Raw genomic sequence first — 24,148 nt, forward strand, 5'->3', positions numbered from 1 at the left:
CTTTGTTATATGCTGTTGTGAACAGTCTTTCTTTTTAAGAAAAATGTGCTTTATTGAAGCGAAGCTGATTTACAGTTTTGTGTAAATTTCAGCTGTCCAGAAAAGTGATTCAGTTATACATATACACAATATACACAGTCTTTTTCAGATTCTTTTCCATTCGGGTTTATCATGGGACATTGAATATTAGTTCCCTGTGCTATATAGGAAGCCCTTGCTGTTTACCCACTCTATATATAATAGTTTGTACGAGTTTAACCCAAACCCCCAATCTCTCTCTCCCCCAGAACCTCCCTCTGCTTGGCAAACACGTGTCCAGAACAACTTTTCTAAGATAACTTGATGACTGTCACTAAATACCGTGAGCAAAGCAATCTTTTATCTGCAGCCAGCTAAAAAGTACCTGGGGAGATAGTTTCAGAGACTTCTGGTTAAAAACTGAAAATACATTTCACTGAACTTGTGTATAACCTATATCTTAATTTTCACTGGCTAGTTAGGAAGCTTTTATCCTTACTGTTGACTCTATGGAGAAATTATTTTTTGGAAAGCTGATACCATATAACAAGTATCACTTTATTCTGCTAAGAGAAAAAGCTACTGTTGATGAAAGCATTTTAGAGATAAACCATAGAACTGGAAAAGCAGAAGAAACCTAAGATCTATTTATTTTTTAATGTACTGCTTCTGTGGATTATTTATTTCTTTAAATTATTATTTTTAATAATTTATTTTCTATGTTTTAAACCACTTTATTAAAGTATGGTTGATATTAAAAAAATGTGGTACATATTGAACATGTATAAGTCAATGAGCTTGGGGATAAATATACACCCATGAAAGTATGACCATCATCAAAGCCATATACATATCCATCACCTCCCAAAGCTTCCTCTTGCCTCCTCTATTAATATTGTTATTATTATTTGTGGTAAGAACACAACGTAAGATCTATCCTCCTAGTAAAGTTTAAATATACAATAGAGTACATAGCTACAGGTACTATGCCATAGATGTTCATAATTTACTTACCTCATATAACCAGAACTTTGTACTCTCTGCATAAATGTTATTGAAAATTATCCTACAACTAATAACAGCTCATGTCTATATTTATAATTATTATGTGCCCAAAGCTGTCATAAGTGCTTTACATAAATGAAGTCATTCAACGTCCTAACAGTTCTAGGAAGTTACGCTAATTTTATAGAGAAGGAAGCTGAGGCTCAGAGAAGTTAAGTAACTTTCTCACAGTCACACATATACTGAAGACGAATTTGGATCCATATCTGGTCCAAGCCTGCTGCCTACCTTGAGGTAAAATAATTAGGTATTTGAAAAACAATGGCTATTATTGTATTAGCTATCATGTATTGAATACTGTAAGTATGTTATTTCTTTTACTTCTTTCATCTCCACCATAACCCTACATGGTGGGATGTATTACCTGCTTCTCCCACAGAGTTCAGAGAGATTAAGTCACTTGTCCAAGGTCACACAGCAAGTACACACCAGCGCCAGACTCTGTACCCACGTCTGTTTAAAGTCCCTTTTAGGAGCTCCTGCCCCACTGTGGGGCAGGAAATACGTAAAAGGAGAGGGTAGAAGCTGAAGACCCTGGGCAGCAGAAGGAGGAGAGGGAAGCTGACCACACAATGCATCACTGAGTCACACCCCTTGGCACCAGCTGCCCAGGGTACAGAGCCACGATGAGCCCTGTTTCGGGGCTCACTGGTTCTTACAGACACATGTGGACACCACTTGATTTTGACCTGAGAGTTCTTCAATCTTTGCAACTGCAAGAACCTAACGAAAGCAGAACCCGAGAAGAGGAAAAGGGCGAGAAGGATACCTCTGAGCTTGCCGTCGACTTTCTGCATCCAAATGTGTGCCTTCTTGGAGTTTCAAGGCCCTGCAGTCAGCCACAGCATGGGCTCTGAGCCAAAGTGCGTGGACCTGAAACTCTACCAGGCACGAGCTCTGTGGCCCTGAGCAAGGTTCTCCAACCTCCCCGTGCCTCAGTTTCCCCATCGGTAAGATGGAGACACGTACTGGCTCCTCCAAAAGTTATTATCACAAACGCATAAATACCTGTCAGCTCTTACAGCGGCACTTGCGTATTATAAATGTTCTATTAAGATGTGCAGTTAAAAAAAAATGTGACCGAGGTATTTTTATGTTCAGCAATGAGAAACAAATTGCCCAAGGTCAAAGAATTAATTACGCTGTATATTTGACTGAGTCCAGAACCAAGTGAGATAAATAAAAGCGATAAAGTCTAATAATGTCAGAGATGTCAGAGCCCCTGCAAAAGCAGGTATTTAGTGAGCTTGTGTGTCACCATGGCTACTGATGCGTTCTTACATCCACTTATTTGCCCTTGACTTTATTTCATGGATAATGCAAAATCAAATTCCAGGGCTGTCAGTCAACATATTTAAATGCACGTCAACTTGCTTGCAGGAACTACTGACCTTCATAACGTTGATAAGCATATCAGCTGGCAAGTTTCTATCCTCATTAGAATTTTTATTTAGTCTTTCTTGCATTGAGAGAGTTAAAATTCCGTAGCTATTATTCCTTTCCTAGACTTTTTTCAAGGTAACGTTCTATTAAAAACATTTCAACTGCTTTCCACTTCATCTGCATGACAGAAAAGCCACAACTTTCTCTTTCTATTTTCCTTAGCTGTGGATTTATGTCTTAAGTAAACTGTTATTACTGAAAGGTCTAAACAAAGCTTTTAGCCATGGCTGTCAAAAAACTTTTAAATTGGTTTTGTAACCGTCACCGCTTCACTTGGGTGCTGTCATCATAATTAGGTTGTTTTTTGTCTGAATGTCTACGTTTCCCTGTTGGTACAGAGTCATTAAAATAATCACTTACAAAGGATTTTGATATGCTATAATCACCATCGTTCAGCTGACTTCTTCCACAGTAATAACTTTCAAATATTAAATAAGAATTAAGGTGATCAGTATGTATGGTAGCCAAATTTAAATAATAAAACCAGGAACTCTCGCTTCAAAGGTAGAGCTAGTTTACATGGGCCCCTTCAACTCAGTCCAACTCAACCAACGTCTGAACGTGGCTGTGGGCTTCCTCAATGTAGAATGGCTGGCAACACTGCACTTAGACTCACACTGACATCTATAGGACAGTTCAAATTTATACCATCAATTTTTCATTTTGTTATAAAAATTTTGACGTAAAGGAAAATGTTAAAGTTGTCAGTGCCACAAAATATCATATAACTTGGGATTTCATAGTTGTATGATTTAGTATGGATGCAGGATATATAGATGGATAGATATAAACATACATACATATGGATGTACACATGTATGTGTGTATATGTATTTTTTTATATATGTGTGCGTATATATATGTGTGTGTGTAGGAAATGACAACCCACAACAGAAGTGACTTAAGCATGCACACATATATGTATACATAAGCGTGTTCAGTTGCTTAGTCATGTCCAACTCTCTGCGATCCCATAGACTGTAGTCCACCAGGCTCCTCTGTTCATGAGATTCTCCAGGCAAGAATACTGGAGTGGGTTGCTGTGCCCTCCTCCAGGGGATCTTCCTGACCCAGGAACTGAACCTGCATCTCTTACCTCTCCTGCATGGGCAGGCAGGTTCTCTACCACCAACGCCACCTGGGAAGTACACACACACACACACACACACATATATAAAACATCTATATATAGAGAGAGAGATGCTTAATATAAGACCCTTCAGATCCTACATACACATCCTATTTTTTAAAATTCCCTTCAACTGCGATGTCATTTTGATTTATGTTTTTAAAACATCAGAAAAGTTTTGCATCTATTTTGAGTCTGGCTTTGATCCAAGAACTACTGATTTCTGTATGTGACAGTTGGAATTACCAAAATACGAAGAAGAGACTGTAACAGAATCATCCCCAAGGCAGCAATGTCAGGAATGCTCAGAAGCCTTGGTACTCAAAGTGTGGTCCCTGGACCAGCAGCTTCCTGGCAGTGTATTAGAAATGCAGCGTCTCGGGCCCCATCCCAGACCTACTGAATCAGAATCTGCATCTTTAGCCATGATTACTGTGGATCCTAAAGTTTGAGAAGGTCTGTTGCAGAGGATACTCCTTGAGTTGCAGATGAAAACCTGGGTGACCTATAAAACTTTTTACAGATTCACAATTTCATGATTCTAAAAGTCAGTAATCATCCAATAAAATATATAGCAAATACTGACTATAATATTATGATCATATATTAATATATTACCTCATCACAAAAATGTATGCCTACTTCCCCTATCCCCTTCAACTCTGAGATCAAAATCAACTAAACCAGTTTGGCTTCATGAAGACAAAAGTGTGAGTCATGTTTTCAACCATTTGGAGAGGATTATGAAGAGTCAGACACGCTTAGCGACTGAACCACCACATGAAAGAAGGAAATGGTAACCTGCTCCAGTACTCTTGCCTGGAAAATTCCACGGACAGAGGAGCCTGGCAGGCTACAGTCCATGGAGTCACAAAGACTCAGACACAACTGAGCAACTAACACTTTCACTTTAATGAAGGCACCAGCACAGACTTATTCTAGGAATGCAGGTGGCTTCTAGAATCTGGAAAAGGCAAAGCAATAGTTTTTTTTTTTCCTTCCCCTAAAATTTTTATAAGTACTAAGCCTTATACCCTGATCTTAGCCTAGGGAAACCATTTTGGGCCTCAGACCTGCAGAACCATAAATAATAAATCTGTTTTGCTTGAAATCTCTAAGTTTGTGGAAATTTGTCACAGTAGAACTAGGAAAGTAAACCAAGCCCTGTTCATAATTGTGACATACACTGCCTCAAATCACCTCCTATGAAACAGGACTGTGGGCATCTGCCGAGTGCTCCAAAATTCTACCTGATCGAAGGATTCCACCCAAGGCCACTTGCCAGTCAAGGCCTCTGCAAAATGTATTACTGTGGAAATAAACTCATGATGCCAAGCAGGGTTTTCATCCTGCTTTGTTTCAGGATGTGGAATGAGACGCTGGCTCTGAAGCAATGACAGTGAGTCCAACCTCAGGCAGGAGAAGAGAAAAGGTCACTTTTCTTCATATTCATTCTGAGTCCTACCGTGAAGGGAACACTTTCAAATACAGAAGTCTATGCCAAACCTGGCAAGAGATCCTCACTTAATTCACACTGATGCCGACAAAATGGATTCTCAAAATAAGAGCTCATATTTGAGGGCTTGGTTTGTGCCAAGCCTCATTCCAAGCATAACACATGCTGGGGTGAAAATTTCATTTAATCCTCAACAACTCTGTGAAAAACAGTGCATTTGTTATCCCCTCATCTACGGAGAAACAGGTAAGGATGCATCCATTTCCAAGTTCACAGAGTCAGAAACAAGTCCCAGGTGAGGCCAAAGCCAATGCTCTCCTGCCTCCTGTCAGGCAGTCAAAATGCAGTGGACTCTGATTCACGTATTAAAGGAGAGTGAGAAGTCGCTCCCGTGTCCACTGTTTGTGATTTAATAGAGGACGTAAGCTTGTGAATCCTGTATCTGAAAGCCAAAGGAAAGCTGTTCCCCACTGGAGGGTCTAAGATCTCCCCATAGGAAAAGAATGTCAAGTTTGAAGGCAGCCTGAGCTGAGATCAAATCTTGACTCTGTGCTGATTTAACCTCTATGTGACTCAGTTTTCTTACAGGTGAAACAGGTGTGATAGCATCCACTTCTCTAGGTTGGAACATGAAATATAAATGATCCACTTCTCTAGGTTGGAACATGAAATATAAATGAGGCTATTTAGCATAGAGTCTAAACGGTATAGATGCCAGAGCAGACATCTTACACTCCACAACGTTTATTATCATTGCTGTATTTGAAAACACTTGAGGTATCTAAAGGCAGAGACACAGTCAGTTGCTTATGGGGAAGGTGCATATGTGCTTAGTCGCTCAGTCGTGTCTGACTCTTTTGCGACCCCATGGACTGTGGCCTGTCAAGGTCCTCTGTCCATGGGATTCTCCAGGCGAGAATACCAGAGTGGGTTGCCATGCCCTCCTCCAGGGGATCTTCCCAACCCAGGGACTGAACCTGTGTCTCTCACGTCTTCTGCATTGGCAGGTGGGTACTTCACCACTAGTGCCACCAGGGAAGCCCTGTGGGGAAGGTAAGAAGATATAAGAGGAGAAATCAAGTGAAAGAGATAACTGATCTTGAGAGGGATCAGGGACATTTACAGATTTTCAAAAAGGTCTTAAGTTGTCTCATTTTTAATGGCATGAATGCTTACGGACTCCATGAGTTCTTCCTATTCAGTTGTTCAGTAAGCTTTCTGATAGAAAAGTGCCTTAAAGATTCTGAAGACTCTGTAGGCAAACATCTAACAAATCAAGACTGTGGCCCAGGAGGTCACAATACTACAGCTCAGAACTCAAATCTTTCTTTCGCTTTTAAAGATTCCAAATTTTTAAAAAATATAATTTTATTTATTCATGGCTGTGCTGGGTCTTCGTTGTTGCTCAGGCTTTTCCCTAGCTGCGGCGAGCAGGAAGTCCTCTTGAGCTGTGATGCTCCGGCTTCTCACTGCAGTGGGAGAAGCGCTCTTACTATAGGGCTCAGGCTCAGTAATCGTGGAACACGGCCTTAGTTGCTCTGCGGCATGTGGGATCTTCTCTGACCAGGGATTGAACCCGTGTCTCCTGTCTGGCAGGAGGATTCTTTACCACTGAGGCACCAGGGAAGTCCTCAAATCTGTCTTTAAATCGCTGCTCAAATGAATAAAATAACCTACCCTGGTAAACAAATTTCATCCACTGAACACTGTCTCAGCCAGCTAATAAAAGCTGTGTTTTAACTAGATTTCAAAATAAACATATTTGGAGAACAATGCAATTACAAGGTGAAATTCTCAGAAACCATCTTGCATATAAGCCATGAGCCTAAGAACAATATCATAATATAAAAGAGCCTAAAATAAATCTCCTGTTTGCAAGTGTTGTGTCTTCCCCTCCCCTTACTTAGAAGACATCTGGATAGTTGTTACTTTTATAATCAGTATAAACAAAATAATTCTGTTCAATACAAAGAATTTGTGTGAAACAGGAAATATCTTTATGCAATGGGCTTCTCAGGTGGCGCAGTGGTAAAGCATGTAGGAGACACAAGTTCAATCCCTGGGTCAGGCAGATCCCCTGGAGAAGGGAGTGGCAACCCACCCAGTATTCTTGCCTGGTGAGTTCCATGGATAGATGAGCCTGGTGGGCTATACGGTTCATGGGGTTGCAAAGAGTTGGATGCAACTGAGCATACACCCATTTTTTATAGCAATACTAAAAACAGAACCAATAGCTATCCTTAGAAACTCTTGCCTTTCCCTTCTGCCTGCCCCAGGCATGTCTTTGGAGAATGAGAGGGCAGAAGGAAAACCACAGGTGACCTCCCATAAAGACACAGAGCATCTACTGCCATGTGGGAACACTCACAGCGTGGAACTCACAGGTCACCTCCCATGAAGGCACCGAGCATCTCTGGCCATGTGGGAGTGCTCACAGCGTGGAAATGAGCCTCTGCCAGCACTTTTTACCCGGGCCTCCCCGCCTCAGGGTCCTGTTTCTGACCTGCAGTCCAGTAGAAGTGCAATGCCAGAGTGCAGGTGCTAACACTGCGTTTCTCACTGCAGCTCCACTGACCAGACAGTTACTGGATAGACTGTGACAAAAGGGGCTTAGTTCAGAATTACGGGGCATTTCCACTTGTCTTCATGAGTACGCCAGTGAAAAGTTGAGGGTCTTACAATGAGGTACCATTACACGCCAGTCAGGATGGCTGCCATCCAAACGTCTACAAGCAATAAATGCTGGAGAGGGTGTGGAGAAAAGGGAACCCTCTTACACTGTTGCTGGGAATGCAAACTAGTACAGCCGCTGTGGAGAACAGTGTGGAGATTCCTTAAAAAACTAGAATTAAAACTGCCATATGACCCAGCAATCCCACTCCTGGGCATACACACCGAGAAACCAGATCTGAAAGAGACACATGCACCCCAATGTTCATCGCAGCACTGTTTATAATAGCCAGGACATGGAAGCAACCTAGATGCCCATCAGCAGACGAATGGATAAGGAAGCTGTGGTACATATACACAATGGAATATTACTCAGCCATTAAAAAGAATTCATTTGAATCAGTTCTAATGAGATGGATGAAACTGGAGCCCATCATACAGAGTGAAGTAAGCCAGAAAGATAAAGACCAATACGGTATACTAACACATATATATGGAATTTAGAAAGATGGTAACGATAACCCTATATGCAAAACAGAAAAAGAGACACAGAAGTACAGAACAGAATTTTGGACTCTGTGGGAGAAGGTGAGGGTGGGATGTTTCAAGAGAACAGCATCAAAACATGTATATTATCTAGGGTGAAACAGATCACCAGCCCAGGCTGGATGCATGAGACAAGTGCTCGGGCCTGGTGCACTGGGAGGACCCAGAGGGATCGGGTGGAGAGGGAGGTGGGAGGGGGGATCGGGATGGGGAATACATGTAAATCCATGGCTGATTCATGTCAATGTATGACAAAAACCACTACAATATTGTGAATTAGTTAGCCTCCAACTAATAAAAATAAATGAAAAAAAAAAAGTTGAGGGTCTTAACAACAGACACTAGATGGGACACTTAAAACCATAATGGTTTTAAGATCTTCAAAGACACTTTAATTGACATTCCCAAAGCTAATTAAAATGTCTACATACAGAATCACTTGAAATTTATTTTCATATGTTCTTTTTATTTTTAGTTTTCAATAGTGGGCAGGTGAACATAAAACCTTTGTTTTAAATTCAAGAGGGAAATCACAAACTCAGACATGAATTAGGTGTTTTTCTCAAACATACCCAGTGTTATGAAAGACTTAGGTTGTTACATTTGATGAATACAGAAATAAATTAAAAATTTTAAGCTATATAGTATCTTGAAGTGGAAGGCTCACTTTGAAAATCTTTGAGTATTTAAGAAATTTGGAGGGTTGGAAAAAACATACCAGAAACACAACAAGTACAAAATGACTGAAGTTTTTTACATTGTCCAAACCTGTCATCAGCCTTAGGGCAGGGAGAGTCATGCTGCTTTTCTAGACTCTAGGATGGGAGCAATTGTGTTGAACACTGAGAAAATACATGGCAATTTCAAACCCCGGATGACAGTTTAAAGAAACTGCATATTTAACCCCAGAAATCAAGACCTGCAAGAACAAAGTACCCCTCATTTTTCCAAAGGTGACAATGTCACAAATATTTGACGGAAATTTGTCTTCCAAGACTATCTGTCAGACACTCATATAGGACTTACTTGAACGAAAAGATGAATATATACAATGATACAGGAATTTAGCTTGTGATCATCTGAAACAAATAATTTTAAGATGACCTGAATATTTCTTTCTTCCAATGAGGCTCAAAAATCAAAGACAAAAAAACCACTTAAACACAGTAAGATAGGTGAATAAATTAAAAAATAGCACTCATAATTTCATTTTATTTTTTGTTAGTCTGCTGGTATCTATTCTGAGTATAATTACTGTTTGAAATACATATATATTGAATATATATAGAATGCAATATATATTTAAATATCTATGTACGGAACATTTACAACTGAGGTTGTACACAGGAGAGCCCTCTCCTTAGTTTATTTGGCCATACTGGTTTCAAGACCACAGTAGGTCTTTTTTGATTAAACTCTTAGCTACCTTCTTATATCTTGTGCTGTATTGCCTTTAGCTATTTTATTCTTCCTGTTCTTAATTCTCATTCTGTGTTATTATACAATAAATTTTTTCTTCCATTCACCATGTGCCCGCCCCCACTCGACACCCAAACACACAAGAGTTTTCTTCAAGCCAGCTGTTTTATGCTCTGAAAGTGAAAGTCGGTCAGTTGTGTCTGATTCTTTGCGACCCCATGGACTACACAGTCCATGGGGTTCTCCAGGCCAGAATACTGGAGCGGGTAGCCTTTCCCTTCTCCAGGGGATCTTCCCAACCCAGGGATCGAACCCAGGTCTCCCTCATTGCAGGCAGATTCTTCACCAGCTGAGCCACCAGAGAAGCCCGTTTTCTGCTCTACTGTTAGAAAAATGAGGATGAGGGACTTCCCCGGCGGTCCAGTGATTAAGACTTTACCTTCCAATGGATGGAGTGTAGGTTCCAACCCCGGTCAGGGAACTAAGATCTGACGTATCATGTGGTACAGACAGAAAATGAAATTTAAAAAATGGAATGAAGATGAGTGTGTGCATATGTTTTGGGAAGGGATCACGGACAGCTGCATAAGGGGACAGTAAGAATTTGTGTCTGCTGTGTGTGAGATCGTGTAGTTCTGTACATGAAAGCACACACATGGACACATCCACATATAACCCCCCTTGCAATATTTGGTCACCGATCATCACGTGAAAGGTAGAGTGGAAACAGCTGGAAGCAGAGAGAAACCCACCGAATATAATCAAGGAGTCAGAGGTCACAGCACCGAGAAAGCTGTGATCTGATTTTCAGGGCAAGGACCTTAGCATGGGATGGAGGGAAGGATTCAGAGAAATTCAAGAGACTAAATTAACGACAGACTTGCAAACCGATCAGATTTGGGGAGGACCATGAGCAGTGCATTACAGGTTGGTGTACAGGTTTCTGGAGATGCAGGAAAAGCCTGGTTTCCATGTGGGGATGGGCGGGGAGGATGGGTGGTGATGTGTCCATGAGAACACCTGGTCACGTGTCTGCTGGACACTGAGATCCACACTTCTAAGAGTCAGAGGGCAGGGCAGGAAGGGAAGGCTGTGACATCACTGGACTACCTGGGTGCATGGGAGCTGTTCCTGGAACTGAATAGAACACTCAAAGCCAGCAGAGTTAGGAGAGAACTGTACACGAATGATAACAGCCACCGCTACGGACTGAGCGACCCACTGCAACCCGCACACCGCGGTAGGTGTTTCATGTGCGCCATTTCTCATTCTTATAAGCCGCTGAGAGACGTCGCCCATTTTTCAGGTGAGTAAGCTGAGTCTCTGGGAGATTTACCCAATAGTCTGAGCTTCTCCTGGGCCATACTGTCATGACTGGACCACTCTACCTTCCCACATGGGACTGTAAGATGGAAGAGGTCTGCTTGCAGATGGAACCTACATTCTCCTGGGCTCAGTCAGTTCTTGGAATTATCTGCCAGTTCATGGGCAGGCTCATCAAGAAGACAGATATTTAAGGAGCACCTAAGGGGTCTTCTAAGGGGTCAAACTAGTCCATCCTAAAGGAAATCAGTCCTGAACATTCATTGGAAGGACTGATGCTGAAGCTGAAACTCCAATATTTTGGCCACCTGATGTGAAGCACCAACTCATTGGAAAAGACCCTGATACTGGGCAAGATTGAAGGCAGGAGGAAAAGGGGACGACAGAGGATGAGATGGCTGGATGGCATCACCGACTCGATGGACATGAGTTTGAGCAAGCTCCAGGAGTTGGTGATGGACAGGGAAGCCTTGTGTTCTGCAGTCCACGGGGTCCCAAAGAGTCAGACACGATTGAGCGACTGAACGGAATGGAAGGGGTCTTCCCTGGTGATCCAATAGTTAGGACTCTGGGCTTCCACTGCCAGGGGCACAGGTTTGATCCCTGGCTGGGGAACTAAGATCCTGCATGCCGCATGGTATGGCCAAAAAGAAAACAGCAAAGCATCTAGGATGTCTCTTTATCTCTTTAAATACACATATCATACAATCTACCCCTCCTCCGATCTTCACCTTCACTGGAAATTTCCTCAAAAAGCATTAAAACATCATATTAACAATTTTGCCGCAATTTGACCTACTTATGGTAAAAGCCTATCATCTCTGTTCTTTACAGAAGTAGGCACATGAGGGGGTGTTACCGGAGAGGAACTGAGCTCAGGCAGGCTAGGTTTCAGGCATACTTTCATTTTCTTGTCACTGACTTTCTTCAAGATAACAGATCACTGGGTGTGTGTTGCAGAAGACTCACAAGGTGCAGCCGAATCTGTCAAACTGTCAGGAGGTGAAAACTCCCACCTGAGAGGCGGGAGAAAAATGGCTAGTCACAGCAGCCGCCTAGGAACGAGGTTCCAATTTAGCCGCGTTCTATTTATCATGCATTAGGGTTACCTCGTCAGGGCGGCCGTGGCTGATGCTAAAATTGAGTTTAAACAGCTAAGTGACTGTTTGATGCTCAAAGAGTCCATTTTCTTTTCTTACTTTTCTGAGACTCACACCAAAAGACACACTTGAAGAAAATTTCTAAATGGTTTTGGCCACACCACATAAAAGAATTACGTTATTGCCTCAATGCATGCATGCATGCTAAGTCACTTCCGTTGTGTCCGACTCTTTGTGACCCTATGGACTGTAGACTTCCAGGCTCCTCTGTCCATGGGATTCTCCAGGCAAGAATACTAGAGTGGGCTGCCATGTCCTCCTCCAGGGGATCTTCTGACCCAGGGATCAAACCCACGTCTCCTGCATTGGCAGGCGAGTTCTTTACCACCGAGCCACCTGGGAAGCCCCAGGAAGCCCTGTGCTTTGCGTAAATGAACCTGCTGCTTCCATTCAACTCCCAGGACCTCCCACCTCTGGCCAATCTCCCTGTTTGGATAAAATTTCTCTCAGATTCCGACTCCCCTTTGGATGTTTTCTGGTGACTCTCTATTGTTTTTTTAAAAAAATATTTATTATTTATTTAACTGCACTGGGTCTAAGTTGTGGCATGCTGGATCTAGTTCCCTGACCAGGAATTGAACCTGGGCCCCCTGCATTGGAAGCACAGTGTTTCAGTCACTGGATCCCCTGGGAAGTCCCCAGGTGAGTCTTTGAAACCCTTAACAGGAGGTTACTAAACTCAGTTACAATCTGCCATATTGGGGCAATAAGCATGGGAAAAAAAAAAAAAAGGAAGCTAGTCTTTGCAGTGAGAAAATAGAGACAAATGCACTGATAGAAACAGATGAGAAATCATGTAAGCATAGTCCCCCGGCAGGCCTGGTTATACTCACAATAAACGCTCCCTGAGACCATATGGTCTGATCCTTGCAACCAAATAATTCTTGACTAGAACATACATACTCACTGAATGTTTCACCAGCCAAGGAAGACGTATTATCCCCCATGTACCGAAATACGCTCAAGGTCATACACTAAGTAGCATAGTTGAAATATCTCCACCTTCAGAACCTATTCTCTAAGAGGCTACAACGGGGTGGTTTATTCACCCTCAGGAAAGGTGCTGTCCTGAGTATTACATCATAGGAAAGATGCTATCTTGGGTATTACTTCATAGAACAAAGTACGGATGTCTGCAGCTGGGAGGCAGGCTGAGAAGTTATGTGAGCAGTCCTGTGCTGGAGACCATCGCAGCACAAACAGAAACAGATTCGCAAATATTTTTTCTCATCACTTGAGGGCTGCTGCTGCTGCTAAGTCACGTCAGTCGTGTCCGACTCTGTGCGACCCCATAGACGGCAGCCCACCAGGCTCCGCCGTCCCTGGGAATCTCCAGCCAAGAACCCTGGAGTGGGTTGCCATTTCCTTCTCCAATGCATGAAAGTGAAAAGTGAAAGTGAAGCTGCTCAGTCGTGTCTGACTCTTCACGACCCCATGGACTGCAGCCTACCAGGCTCCTCTGTCCATGGGATTTCCCAGGCAAGAGTACTGGAGTGGGGTGCCATTGCCTTCTCCGATTTGAGGTCTACTTTTACTTTTTTGATAGTGTCATGAGTTTTACAGTTTTATTTTTACATTTAGATCTATGATCCACTCTGAATTAATTTTTGTGTATGAGACAGGGGTCCAAATTCATTCTTTCGCATGTGGATATTCAGTTGTCCTAGTACTATTTGTTGAAAAAACTATTTTTTCCCCTATTGAATAGTTTTGGTACCCTGTCAAACATCAACTGACATGTATATGGTTATACAACTCTCTGAATGTACTAAAGGTCACTGAATCAAGCATTTTAAATTGGTGAGTTTTATAGCTATCCGAATCACATCTCAACTTAAAAAAAAAAGTCAGTTGTAAAAAATAAATAAATAAATAAAATAGAATTTAAAACTAAATTTAGAATAGAATAGAATTTAGAAACTAAAAGAGCAAAAAATAAAAAAGGAAATCAGGAATGGGGTTTGGCTTAATCACGTTCCCCATCACTTCTAGCCATTTTGTTCCCATGATCAGGAGCTAAGGCGGGAAGAGGGGTCACCCCAGACAACGAGCCTCTCAGCAGAGCACAGGGAAGTGGGGAGAGACAGACAGAAAGACATTCCAGGCAGGGTGGAGCGGGGGCGGGGCAGTGAGTGAGGGGGTGGTTCAGATGAAAAATTTCCTGTTTCCTAGTTTTAGACGGCATCAATCATTAGTAAAAGCCGAGTGAGTATTTCACGACCATTCAATACTTGTTCTTGACTTACTTTTCTTTCTCTTTAATAAGTGAATTAAGAATTCATTCATTTTTCACCCAGAAGTAGAAGTGTGCTCTCTAGCCACAGTCTCGTCATGCCCGATACAAACAGGTGACCTCTTGGCCAACACGCTTTTCACCCATGTTCTTTCAAATCTGCTCCTCCTGGACCAAACATGGGACCTGATCAGGACCCAGTGTGGGATGCTGAGCTGAAGGGAGCCTCATCCTAAACTGTCTGGCTTCATTCTCCGTTGTCTCAAACCACACGCATCATCATTGATACAACTTACCAGCATGCTGCAATAGCCACCACTCAGGGCTGTCTCCTGTCTCCCCGATGCCACACCCACGCCTGGCTAGTCTGAGGTCCGTCCCCTCCTCCACCGACCTTCCTGCTCAGTGCTGTAACCCCCACCACATCTCCTTGCCCACTAACTCTTGCCAGCTCAAATCTTCACAGTACAGAGGCTGGGCTTCCCGATTCCAGACGGCAGCCTTGAGGCATCCATTAACACACATTGACTAGACTTTTAAGCAATGCCTCTGGGGCACAGAAGACGCTGATTTGGCACTCCTAGCAGGCTGATCGTTTATTTCTGTTACAAATTAGTGTTTTCCTTAGCACCTTTTTCTCAGCTGGAGAGAGCACAGGACAGGGAACCAGAAGGCCAGACACAAGACCTGGTGTCTCCGTGTTGGTTGAGGTCAGGGGACTTACGCAGCGATCTGGGTCTCCACTTCCTCGTCTATAGGGGCCAGTAGGCGATGTCCATCTTTCCACAGCACAGGGCTATACTGGGCCTCACCATCAGTCATTCCCTGCCTCATTCCCTTGGTCCTGGTTAAAATACTGCCATGTCCACTGAGTCTCAGACGGGGAGTGAGGACCACAAATGACCTAGGCCCCCAGCACGCCCTGATATTTCTTTAGAACACGCATCATTCGTGAGATTGCTAGATCAATGCTGCGCCTTCCCAGGTGGCGCTAGCAGCAAAGACTCTGTCTGTCAATACAGGAGACATAAGAGATGCAAGTTTGATGCCTGGGTCAGGAAGACCCCTTGGAGAAAGGCATGGCTACCCATTTTAGTATTCTTGCCTGGAAAATTCCATGGACAGAGAAGTCTGGCAGACTAGAGTCCATGGGGCCCCAAAGAGTGGGACGTGACAGCATAATTCAATGCTGGTTTTTCTCCTCATTTCCTGTAGGACCCTGTAAGCTCCATGTGGAGAGGGGCAGTGCTTGTCTTGTTCAGGACTATCTTTGTGTCAGTAAATATCAGCTGGTGGATTAATGAATCTTGAAAGTGAAAGTACTCTTTAGGCTGCTGTTACTACAGTGGTTGTTATTGTTACTACTATAGCTATAGTAGTAATAGAGGTAGTTATGGTGGTTTAGAAGCTGAGTCGTGTCTAACTCTTGCAACCCCATAGACTGTAGCCCGCCAGGCTCCTCTCTCCAGGCAAGAATACTGAAGTGGGTTGCCATTTCCTTCTCCAGGGGATCTTCCTGACCCAGGGATCCAAGCCAGGTCTCCTGCATTGCAGGCAGATTCTTTACCAACTGAGCTACGGGGGAATACAAACTGAATTATTTGCAGCATTGTCACCATCAAATATACAACAGAAAGAGAAGCGCACGATGGTATTTAATAGTATCAATATTCATCATAAACTCTTCCTCTTTTTCTGATCCATCCTTTTAATGGATAGAAACAAATAAATATACGATTAAACTGCCACATAAGTACAGCCTACAGTGATGGTTCAGAGGACAGTATTTTGCTTCCTAATTGCCAATCCTTGAAATGTACCAGTCCCCACCTGGAGAAAGACCCAAAGGAAAGACAGAAGGTGTGTTTTCATCCTGGAGCAGGTAATAAACCCTTCCCCATATTATGGGTGAAAGCTCGTTAGTCGCTCAGTTGTGTCCGACTCTTTGCGACTCCATGGACTGTAGACTGCCAGGCTACTCTGTCTGTGGAATTCTCCAGGCAAGAATACTGGAGTGGGTTGCCATGCCCTTCTCCAGGGGATCTTTCCGACCCACCCTTCTTATATCACGTTGCTTAGGAAGCTTAGAGACAAAGAACAACAGACTATGTGCTACACATAGGTACATGGTGAGGTACCCACATATGTGAAGTGTGATCTTGACTGCCCCTCCCCCCAAATAACTCAGGCCTTTGGAAAAGAATAGTTTTATAAGACTCAATGCAACAACAAAATTCCTCATTGATTCAGTACCATTGGTCTATTACCTCTGTGGATTCATTCACTGGAAAGTTACCAAATCCCTAGTGGGTATCTAAAGAGATGCTAGGTCCTGGGGATACAGGATGGAGCAAAATACTGCCCACAAGTTTGGGCAGATCTAGAGCTTGGAGCGCTATGGGTTTTCCTGTATAAAATAAGTCGAAGGCTTTTGTGGGGTGAGTTTTAGAAATGACATTGTTCCGCACCTGGAGGCAGGCTGGGGCGCGTCCCTGGGGCTTGTTGACGTCCACCGCTACCAGCTGCCACCCGCCAGCAGCGTCTTCGTGAAACATCTTCAAGACAAAGAGGGAGATGAGTCAGAAACACTTCCAAGGGAACATCGAGAACTCTAACTTTGACTCCAGCTTTTTACATTTTCATCTTATCAAAGATTTGTCTTCTTACACTTTTATATTTACAGCATGAGTCACTCCAGTGATGTTCATTTTAACACTGCAAACTTAAGTGCATAATAATAATAAGGATAATGGCTTGCATTAATTGAGCACTTGCTATTTCTCTGGCCCTTTCTGCCTTGAATATGCTCTGCATAGAATTACCCAAATATTCTTCCCCGGAAGACTTTACAGTAGGTATCTTATTCCCATTATGTTGATTATTATATATTAGATCTCAGAGAAAATAATAATTAGAATACCAAAGCATTGCATGCTTTAACAAAAAGTGGCAAATTTCTATCTTTATTTAATGGACAGTTCTCACTGAACCAAAAGAAAAGCATTCACAGGATAAGTAAGAAATATGCATGTAGCCTAGAGAAAGAGGGGAGTGCTGTTTTAATGGCAGGAGAATGACAAATCACTTAAAAGTCCTTGTGAAATCAGTTTACATAGGCCACAATTAATCTGCTCGGCAAAAACTTTACGTGCACATTTATGAAGGGAAGAAGTCACTTCTTTTATCTTAGAAGACATAACTGATGAAATTCAGGATAGTACAGGATGCTAAAATCTGACAGTCATTGAATTAGACAACCTTGCTGGATGTGAAGGTTACCTAACTTACACTGCACTACCTCAAAATTTAGTTATCTATCAATAATGCACTAATCTGGAAGGCGTTTACCACATATAAATATTTTCCCACTAATATATATTTTCTTTTAAATTCCTTAGGTGTGCATGTGGGAGTGTGGTGGAATAGGGTGGAATTATGACTCTTTATTTTTTACGAAAAGTCACAACTACAAGCACTCACTGTTTTATTCCCGTCCGAGTTCACTATTTCACACACATAAACACTTTCTTTGCCATATTTATGTCTTCCTGTTACTCTGACCCTGGGATCATAAGGGTAATTACTGATGGAAATATGAGATGATGCCAAGATCCCATTACCTAGGATTTATAATTTCAAACCCCTGGTAACAGAGGTAGTAGATCGTTTTTTTTTTTTTTTTTCCCCATGAGTTATGCAGGATTGTAGATCCCCCACCAGGGATCAAACCCAGGCCTCCTGCAGTGGAAGCACTGAGTCTTAACCACAGAACTGCCATGAAAGTCCTCATACATGTATTTTTAAAATGACAAGGTGGAGGTACACCTTTATACAAAGGTTCTCTGATTCAAGATCCCAATTATAAATGATTTTTTTCAGCTGTCCATTTACAGGATGTTGATTCCCTTTAGGCTGAATCTTAAAAGGTCTGTTTAGTGGTAGAATCAAGCACAGGCATCACAAATAGACTCGTTCTCAGAATACATACACTGGTTGACATGCAAACATGTATAAGAGCCTTTTAAAATACCTGTCAAATGTCTGGAAGTCTCCTTTTAAGGAGAAAAGACAAAAGCGATCCTGCCAGTCACTAGGTAGGAACCCTCTGTATAAGCATTCTCTTATCAGGGGGCAAAAAATCCCTGAGGCACACATTTGCTTTCATCAGCAGCAGACTAATTTTCTGTGTTAAATTATTTTTTTTCCAGTCAACCAAAATCAAATGAATCAATTTAATTTTTAGTGTGAGTGTTCTCTCAAGGTCATTTCTTTGTATGACATAAAGTGAAGAAAATGCCAATATGGTCAATTTCTCACTGGTTCTCTGAATACACAGCATCTAGCTTGGTTAATATAACAGTAGCTACACTAGGACACAGGTAACAGTGTGTATCCAGAGACATAAATCCTAGGGACCTGAAGCTCCTCGGGGAGTGTGGCAGGGACTGCCAGTTGTCACTCCCTATCTGTTCTCCTTGTCTTCCAAAGTAAGAAAAATTTTATGACCATAAAAAAAAAAAACAAACTAATTCTTTTTCATTTTTGAAGCTCATCTTGAACCATGTAATTATATGCTGTCCATGAAATGCAAGCAGAAACTTTCTGTTTTTTTCCTTCCTGCTCTCTGGAATATTGATGTAAGGGTTAGCACTACAGCAGCTATTTTAGACTAGGAGGCAATTTTGGAAATGGACGTTTTGCAAGGTAGAGCAAAAAGGTGGAAGGATTCTGTATCTGCAGAACACAGACAACCATAACACCCTTGAATGACATACTCCAACTTTACATGAGAGAGAAAGGAACTCTATTTTACACATGGCACTTTTTGAGGCCTTCTGTCCCTTGTGGCTGAAACTAACTTAACACAAGTGGCTTTAGTTTGAATGTCCAATGAGTTGGTTCATTTTAAAGACATAACTGTGGTACATATACATCATGGAATATTACTCAGCCATTAAAAAGAATTCATTTGAATCAGTTCTAATGAGATGGATGAAACTGGAGCCCATTATACAGAGTGAAGTAAGCCAGAAAGATAAAGACCAATACAGTATACTAACACATACATATGGAATTTAGAAAGATGGTAACGATAACCCTATATGCAAAACAGAAAAAGAGACACAGATTACAGAACAGAATTTTGGACTCTGTGGGAGAAGGCGAGGGTGGGATGTTTCGAGAGAACAGCATTGAAACATGTATATTATCTAGGGTGAAACAGATCACTAGCCCAGGCTGGATTCATGAGACAAATGCTTGGGCCTGGTGTACTGGGAAGACCCAGAAGAATCGGGTGGAGAGGGAGGTGGGAGGGGGGATCGGGATGGGGAATACATGTAAATCCATGGCTGATTCATGTCAATGTATGACAAAAATCACTACAATATTGTTAAGTAATTAGCCTCCAACTAATAAAAATAAATGAAAAAAAAATAAAGACATTAAATGTTCCCTTCAAATTATATTATTAATATGGGTTTACTATTAAATCTTCAAAGTATGTATGAGCTGTAAAAAAATCTTAAACACATTCTCCAGAGACAACCACCCCTAACATTTTAGAGTTAACCTTCCAGGTATTATGCCCACATACATGTACATACAAACACAAGACCTTTCTATTGCATTAATTGTTATTTGCATATTTCCATATAATAAAGTTCAATCATGACTTAGTGGTGTGCATTTATTCTAATTTTATAATTTAAAATCAATAATTTATTGCTAGAGTTAATCTTCTTCCTCTCTCTCTCTTTTGGCTTTTTTTTTTCACCAAAATGCTTCCATAAACATTCTCAAATGTATATCTTTGAGCATTGTCAATAATTTTTTTAGGATAAATTCCTAGAAGTGCAATCTCTTTGTCAAGTAGTTTATATGTTTTTAAGGCTTCTGATACATACTGACAAACTGTTTTGTAAAAAGCATGCTCCAATTTACAGTCTTAGTAATAATATATGAAAGTAACCCTTTCTCCACCTTTCAGCCAACAAGAAAACTTTTTGTTTTTTAAGAGAAGCGATGCCAGAAAAAAAAGACAGTGCATTGACAGCAGGGGCTGTAAACACTAAATTAAAAGGAGGTAGGATCCCAGAGGGCAAAACTGAGTGGGCAAAAAAAAGACCCTTAAGGTCGAGGAAGCTGGTTTTGCGTGCCATTTCCACCATGTGCCCGGTATGTAATACCGGACCAAATAATTAACTTTCCAATCCTTGTCTTTTTTCAGTTTGCAAAGCAGAGACAAAAACGGTATGTAATACTGGACCAAATAATTAACTTTCCAATCCTTGTCTTTTTTCAGTTTGCAAAGCAGAGACAATAACAGAGAAAATAACTTCACAACATTATCATGAAAATTAAATAAGACTGCTTTAAAGTCAATAGGGCAGACCATGTTGCGATTTACTGGGATAGTGTATGAATTAATGGAATATTACCAATGAGCACTCTCCTCTTAGTACAATCACATGGGGATCCACAGAGATTTCAATCTTGAGAATCGTCTCATGCCTATCTGTCTGCAATTGTCTGCCAGGGTCTTATAAAGTGCCACTTGATTTAGGTAAGAAATTTGCTTTGGGGAGTGTTCTAGTTTAGGCAGAATATCAGCAGCAGCAACAACAATGACAGATTATTTAATGGTAGGTGGAAGAGAATGAATCTTGGTAACACGAGCAATCACTATCAACTGAATTAAAATTCCAAACCCAAGACTTACATACACATTTGTTAACGAACAGAAAATTCAAAATTTATTTTGAAATTCACATGCTCTCTGGGTTCTTTTCAAAATCATCATCTTTAAAAAAAGGAGGAATAGTCATTATCACAGAGAATAATGAGGGTAGATACTTGACTTGATTTTGCTATTAAATAATATATTCAATGACTCAGGGTTACAAAACACAATTCTCATTTATGGCTTCCTGTGATGAATGTATTATTCCATTACCATAGTTTCTTATTAGAAGGAGCTCACTATTGTACCTCCTACAATAGCCCTTCCCAGAAACTGCTTTCACTAAATTGCTTTCTCACATATTTTAATGATGTATATTCATGTGGAAACCAATGGTCTTAGAATGCAGTAAACACATTTTTACTAAAGTGTTGTCTTGGAACATTACGTGGTACACAGTCTTTTTATAGAGGAGAATTTCTTTTCATTTTTAATCATATGCCTTTTCATCTGTGCCTCTCAGCCTTTTAATCTGAGCTGCACACTTACACAGAAGTTGTTCAGGTATTGGAGGAACTCATATTCTGAGAATGCTCACAGACCTACAAAGGAGGACGAACCCCCGTGTCCTTGTATCACCTCCCCCCTTATCAGTCTCCCATCTTCAGAAAATATGAACCAGCAAGTCAGAGACAATGACAGACCCAGGAATGATTGCTATTAGACAATCAGAATATTTATTTACGTGTCCCTCAATATGACTTTACTGGGTCATGCTTTGCATATAAAAGTCGGGTGGGTTTTGATGGGCAGAGGCTGTCTTGTGTCTCTCGTCACATAAAACATAGCCTTTGGGGGCCCTACAGTTTGATAGTTCTTTCAGTTCTAAGCTCATCCCTATCATGAACCAGCCTAGATCAGAGGACCACACAACTGGCAACAGATATCCGAGGTGAAGTGTCTAAGGATGGGCATGCAGCTCTGGACTGGGGATACATGGTGCTCAGAACACGGTCCACTAGCACATCAGCCCATCCCAGCATCCAATTCTGGGCCAACACCCGCTACGGACTTGGAGCATGGGGAGTCCTACTGTGGGCTGACACAGGGGACTATGGCATCCTGGATATATGAATCTCTTGCACTTTAACCCAACACATAACTGAGCAAGTAGCAACAGTGACCCGTGTCTAATAACTACAGGTGCCAGAGACACCCTCCCCATCGGAGTTCAGGCAAGCTACTGATTACTAATCCGAAAATTTCCACATCATTTTCCCTTTGTTTTCCTGCACCCTGCTCTATTATGGTCTCCACAAGACCTTTGGCATTAATTTTTCTGTAATTTGTTTCTGTGCTGTGACTTGGAGGGAGGTTGTTTTGTTATTTTAAAGAAAACATTCTCATCGCTGATTCTCATTTGCCTCTGAACAGCCTGCATCAGAGCCAACTCCTACAAAACCTCCTAAGATGAGGGAAAGCCCCTAATTCACCCTGTTAATGTGTACAATTTCCCTTTCTACAAACACAGACCTGGACAAGTCCAGGGACTTAAAAACATCACTGCATCCACCAGGCCTGGGACCCTCTTTACCCGTCTGTGAGGATACGTTACAGAGAACAACTGCAGATGACCTACATACCAGAGGAAGGTGAGAGCTGACTTCATTTCGGAAAGGCTGTATGCTTCACAATACACAACCACGTTTATTTCCTGAGAGCCCATCTGCTTTATTAGAATTAGAAACTTCCGATTTAGTGTTTGAAACCAGCTAACCAGAGGTCCTTAGGAACAGAGTTGTATCAGACTTTACAAATGTAACAGAATCATGGCAGATGACATTTCTCCCTTCCACACACACACAAAAGCATCTGGATCACTTGCTGAGGGGCTGGGGAGGGACTGGGCAGGACCTGCGGCCTGTTGCCAGGCAGCCCAAGCGGTGGTTTACCAGGGAGGCTGCTGCGGGAGCTTTCGGTTGCCTAGCAACCGGGTCCTCAGCCACAGCGTTTTTCTTAATGAAGGTTTTTCACAATTCTCTGTGTGATTACCTCTGCCGAATACCTAGACTCATTACCTCTGAATTACTAGCTTATTCCTCCTGATTAAGGGCAATTTTGCATCCAAGCAATTTTGTACAACTGTGTTCACAGTCTCTCCACATTTCACTTCCTGGGAAAACTGCTGGCTGATTTGGTGGCATTTCCAAACACCACTTTTCCAGCTGTGGTTTGACAAGTAAGAGTTACTTAACGAGCATTATGTGGTTTGAAGGACGTTTTAGCTCCTCTCTCGGGGATATCAAATGTGGATTCTGTGTGGAGTTCATAGATCTGTACTACACTTCATTCTCAATGTCTATTTTGGAAAACACACCTTCATGAGGGTGTCACTCTACTTAAAAGACAAGCCAGCAATGCACTTGGTACTGTATAATTTCTCATAGTTCATTAAAAAAAATGAGAGCAGAAATATCTGGTGGACTCGTTGAAGGTTTTCCTACACGCCATCTGTGATATAACCTAGGTGACACCTAAAAAAATCTTCCATGGAAGATATGAATAGCAGTTTGACAAAACTGAAAAATATTAATACTATTTCATCTATAATGAATTGGTTAGACTATTTGAAATTTCACAACATCACAAAGATGCTGCATAAGGCTTTCCCAAATAATATCATGTTTAATAGCATTTTTGCTGTTAGCTGTCAAATATAATTATGTTATTATTTTTGTTACTTTTGCACTTCTCCCTAATTTTATTCCTCTTCTTCCTCACCTCCACCCTAGTGAGCAACTATCCTGAATTTTTTTCTTTAAAATTTTAATACATAGTCATAGATACAATTATTTTTAAAAATAAAATATTATTTTAAAGTAATAATTTGGAGGTTTTCAAAGTAAAATTTCTACCTTGAATCTTGAGATATCTTTGTCTTAGTAGACTTGTATATATAGTCACAAACTTAAACTTATCTTAAAATTTAACATTAATAGCATTT

General features: G+C 41.5%; 1 protein-coding gene across 4 annotated transcripts in view; it reads right to left on the reverse strand.

Annotated features, from left to right (window-relative positions):
* NALCN (sodium leak channel, non-selective) overlaps positions 1 to 24,148 on the reverse strand; it is a 296,965-nt gene that overhangs the window by 179,837 nt on the left and 92,980 nt on the right. For all 4 annotated transcript variants that reach the window (XM_043892088.1, XM_043892089.1, XM_043892087.1 and 1 more), the window contains one exon: positions 16,931 to 17,017. In XM_043892088.1, the coding sequence (XP_043748023.1) occupies positions 16,931 to 17,017 (87 nt within the window). The remainder of the gene's footprint in view (positions 1 to 16,930; positions 17,018 to 24,148) is intronic.

Source organism: Cervus elaphus, chromosome 30 (genome assembly GCF_910594005.1).
Source record: "Cervus elaphus chromosome 30, mCerEla1.1, whole genome shotgun sequence".
NCBI lineage: Eukaryota > Metazoa > Chordata > Mammalia > Artiodactyla > Cervidae > Cervus > Cervus elaphus.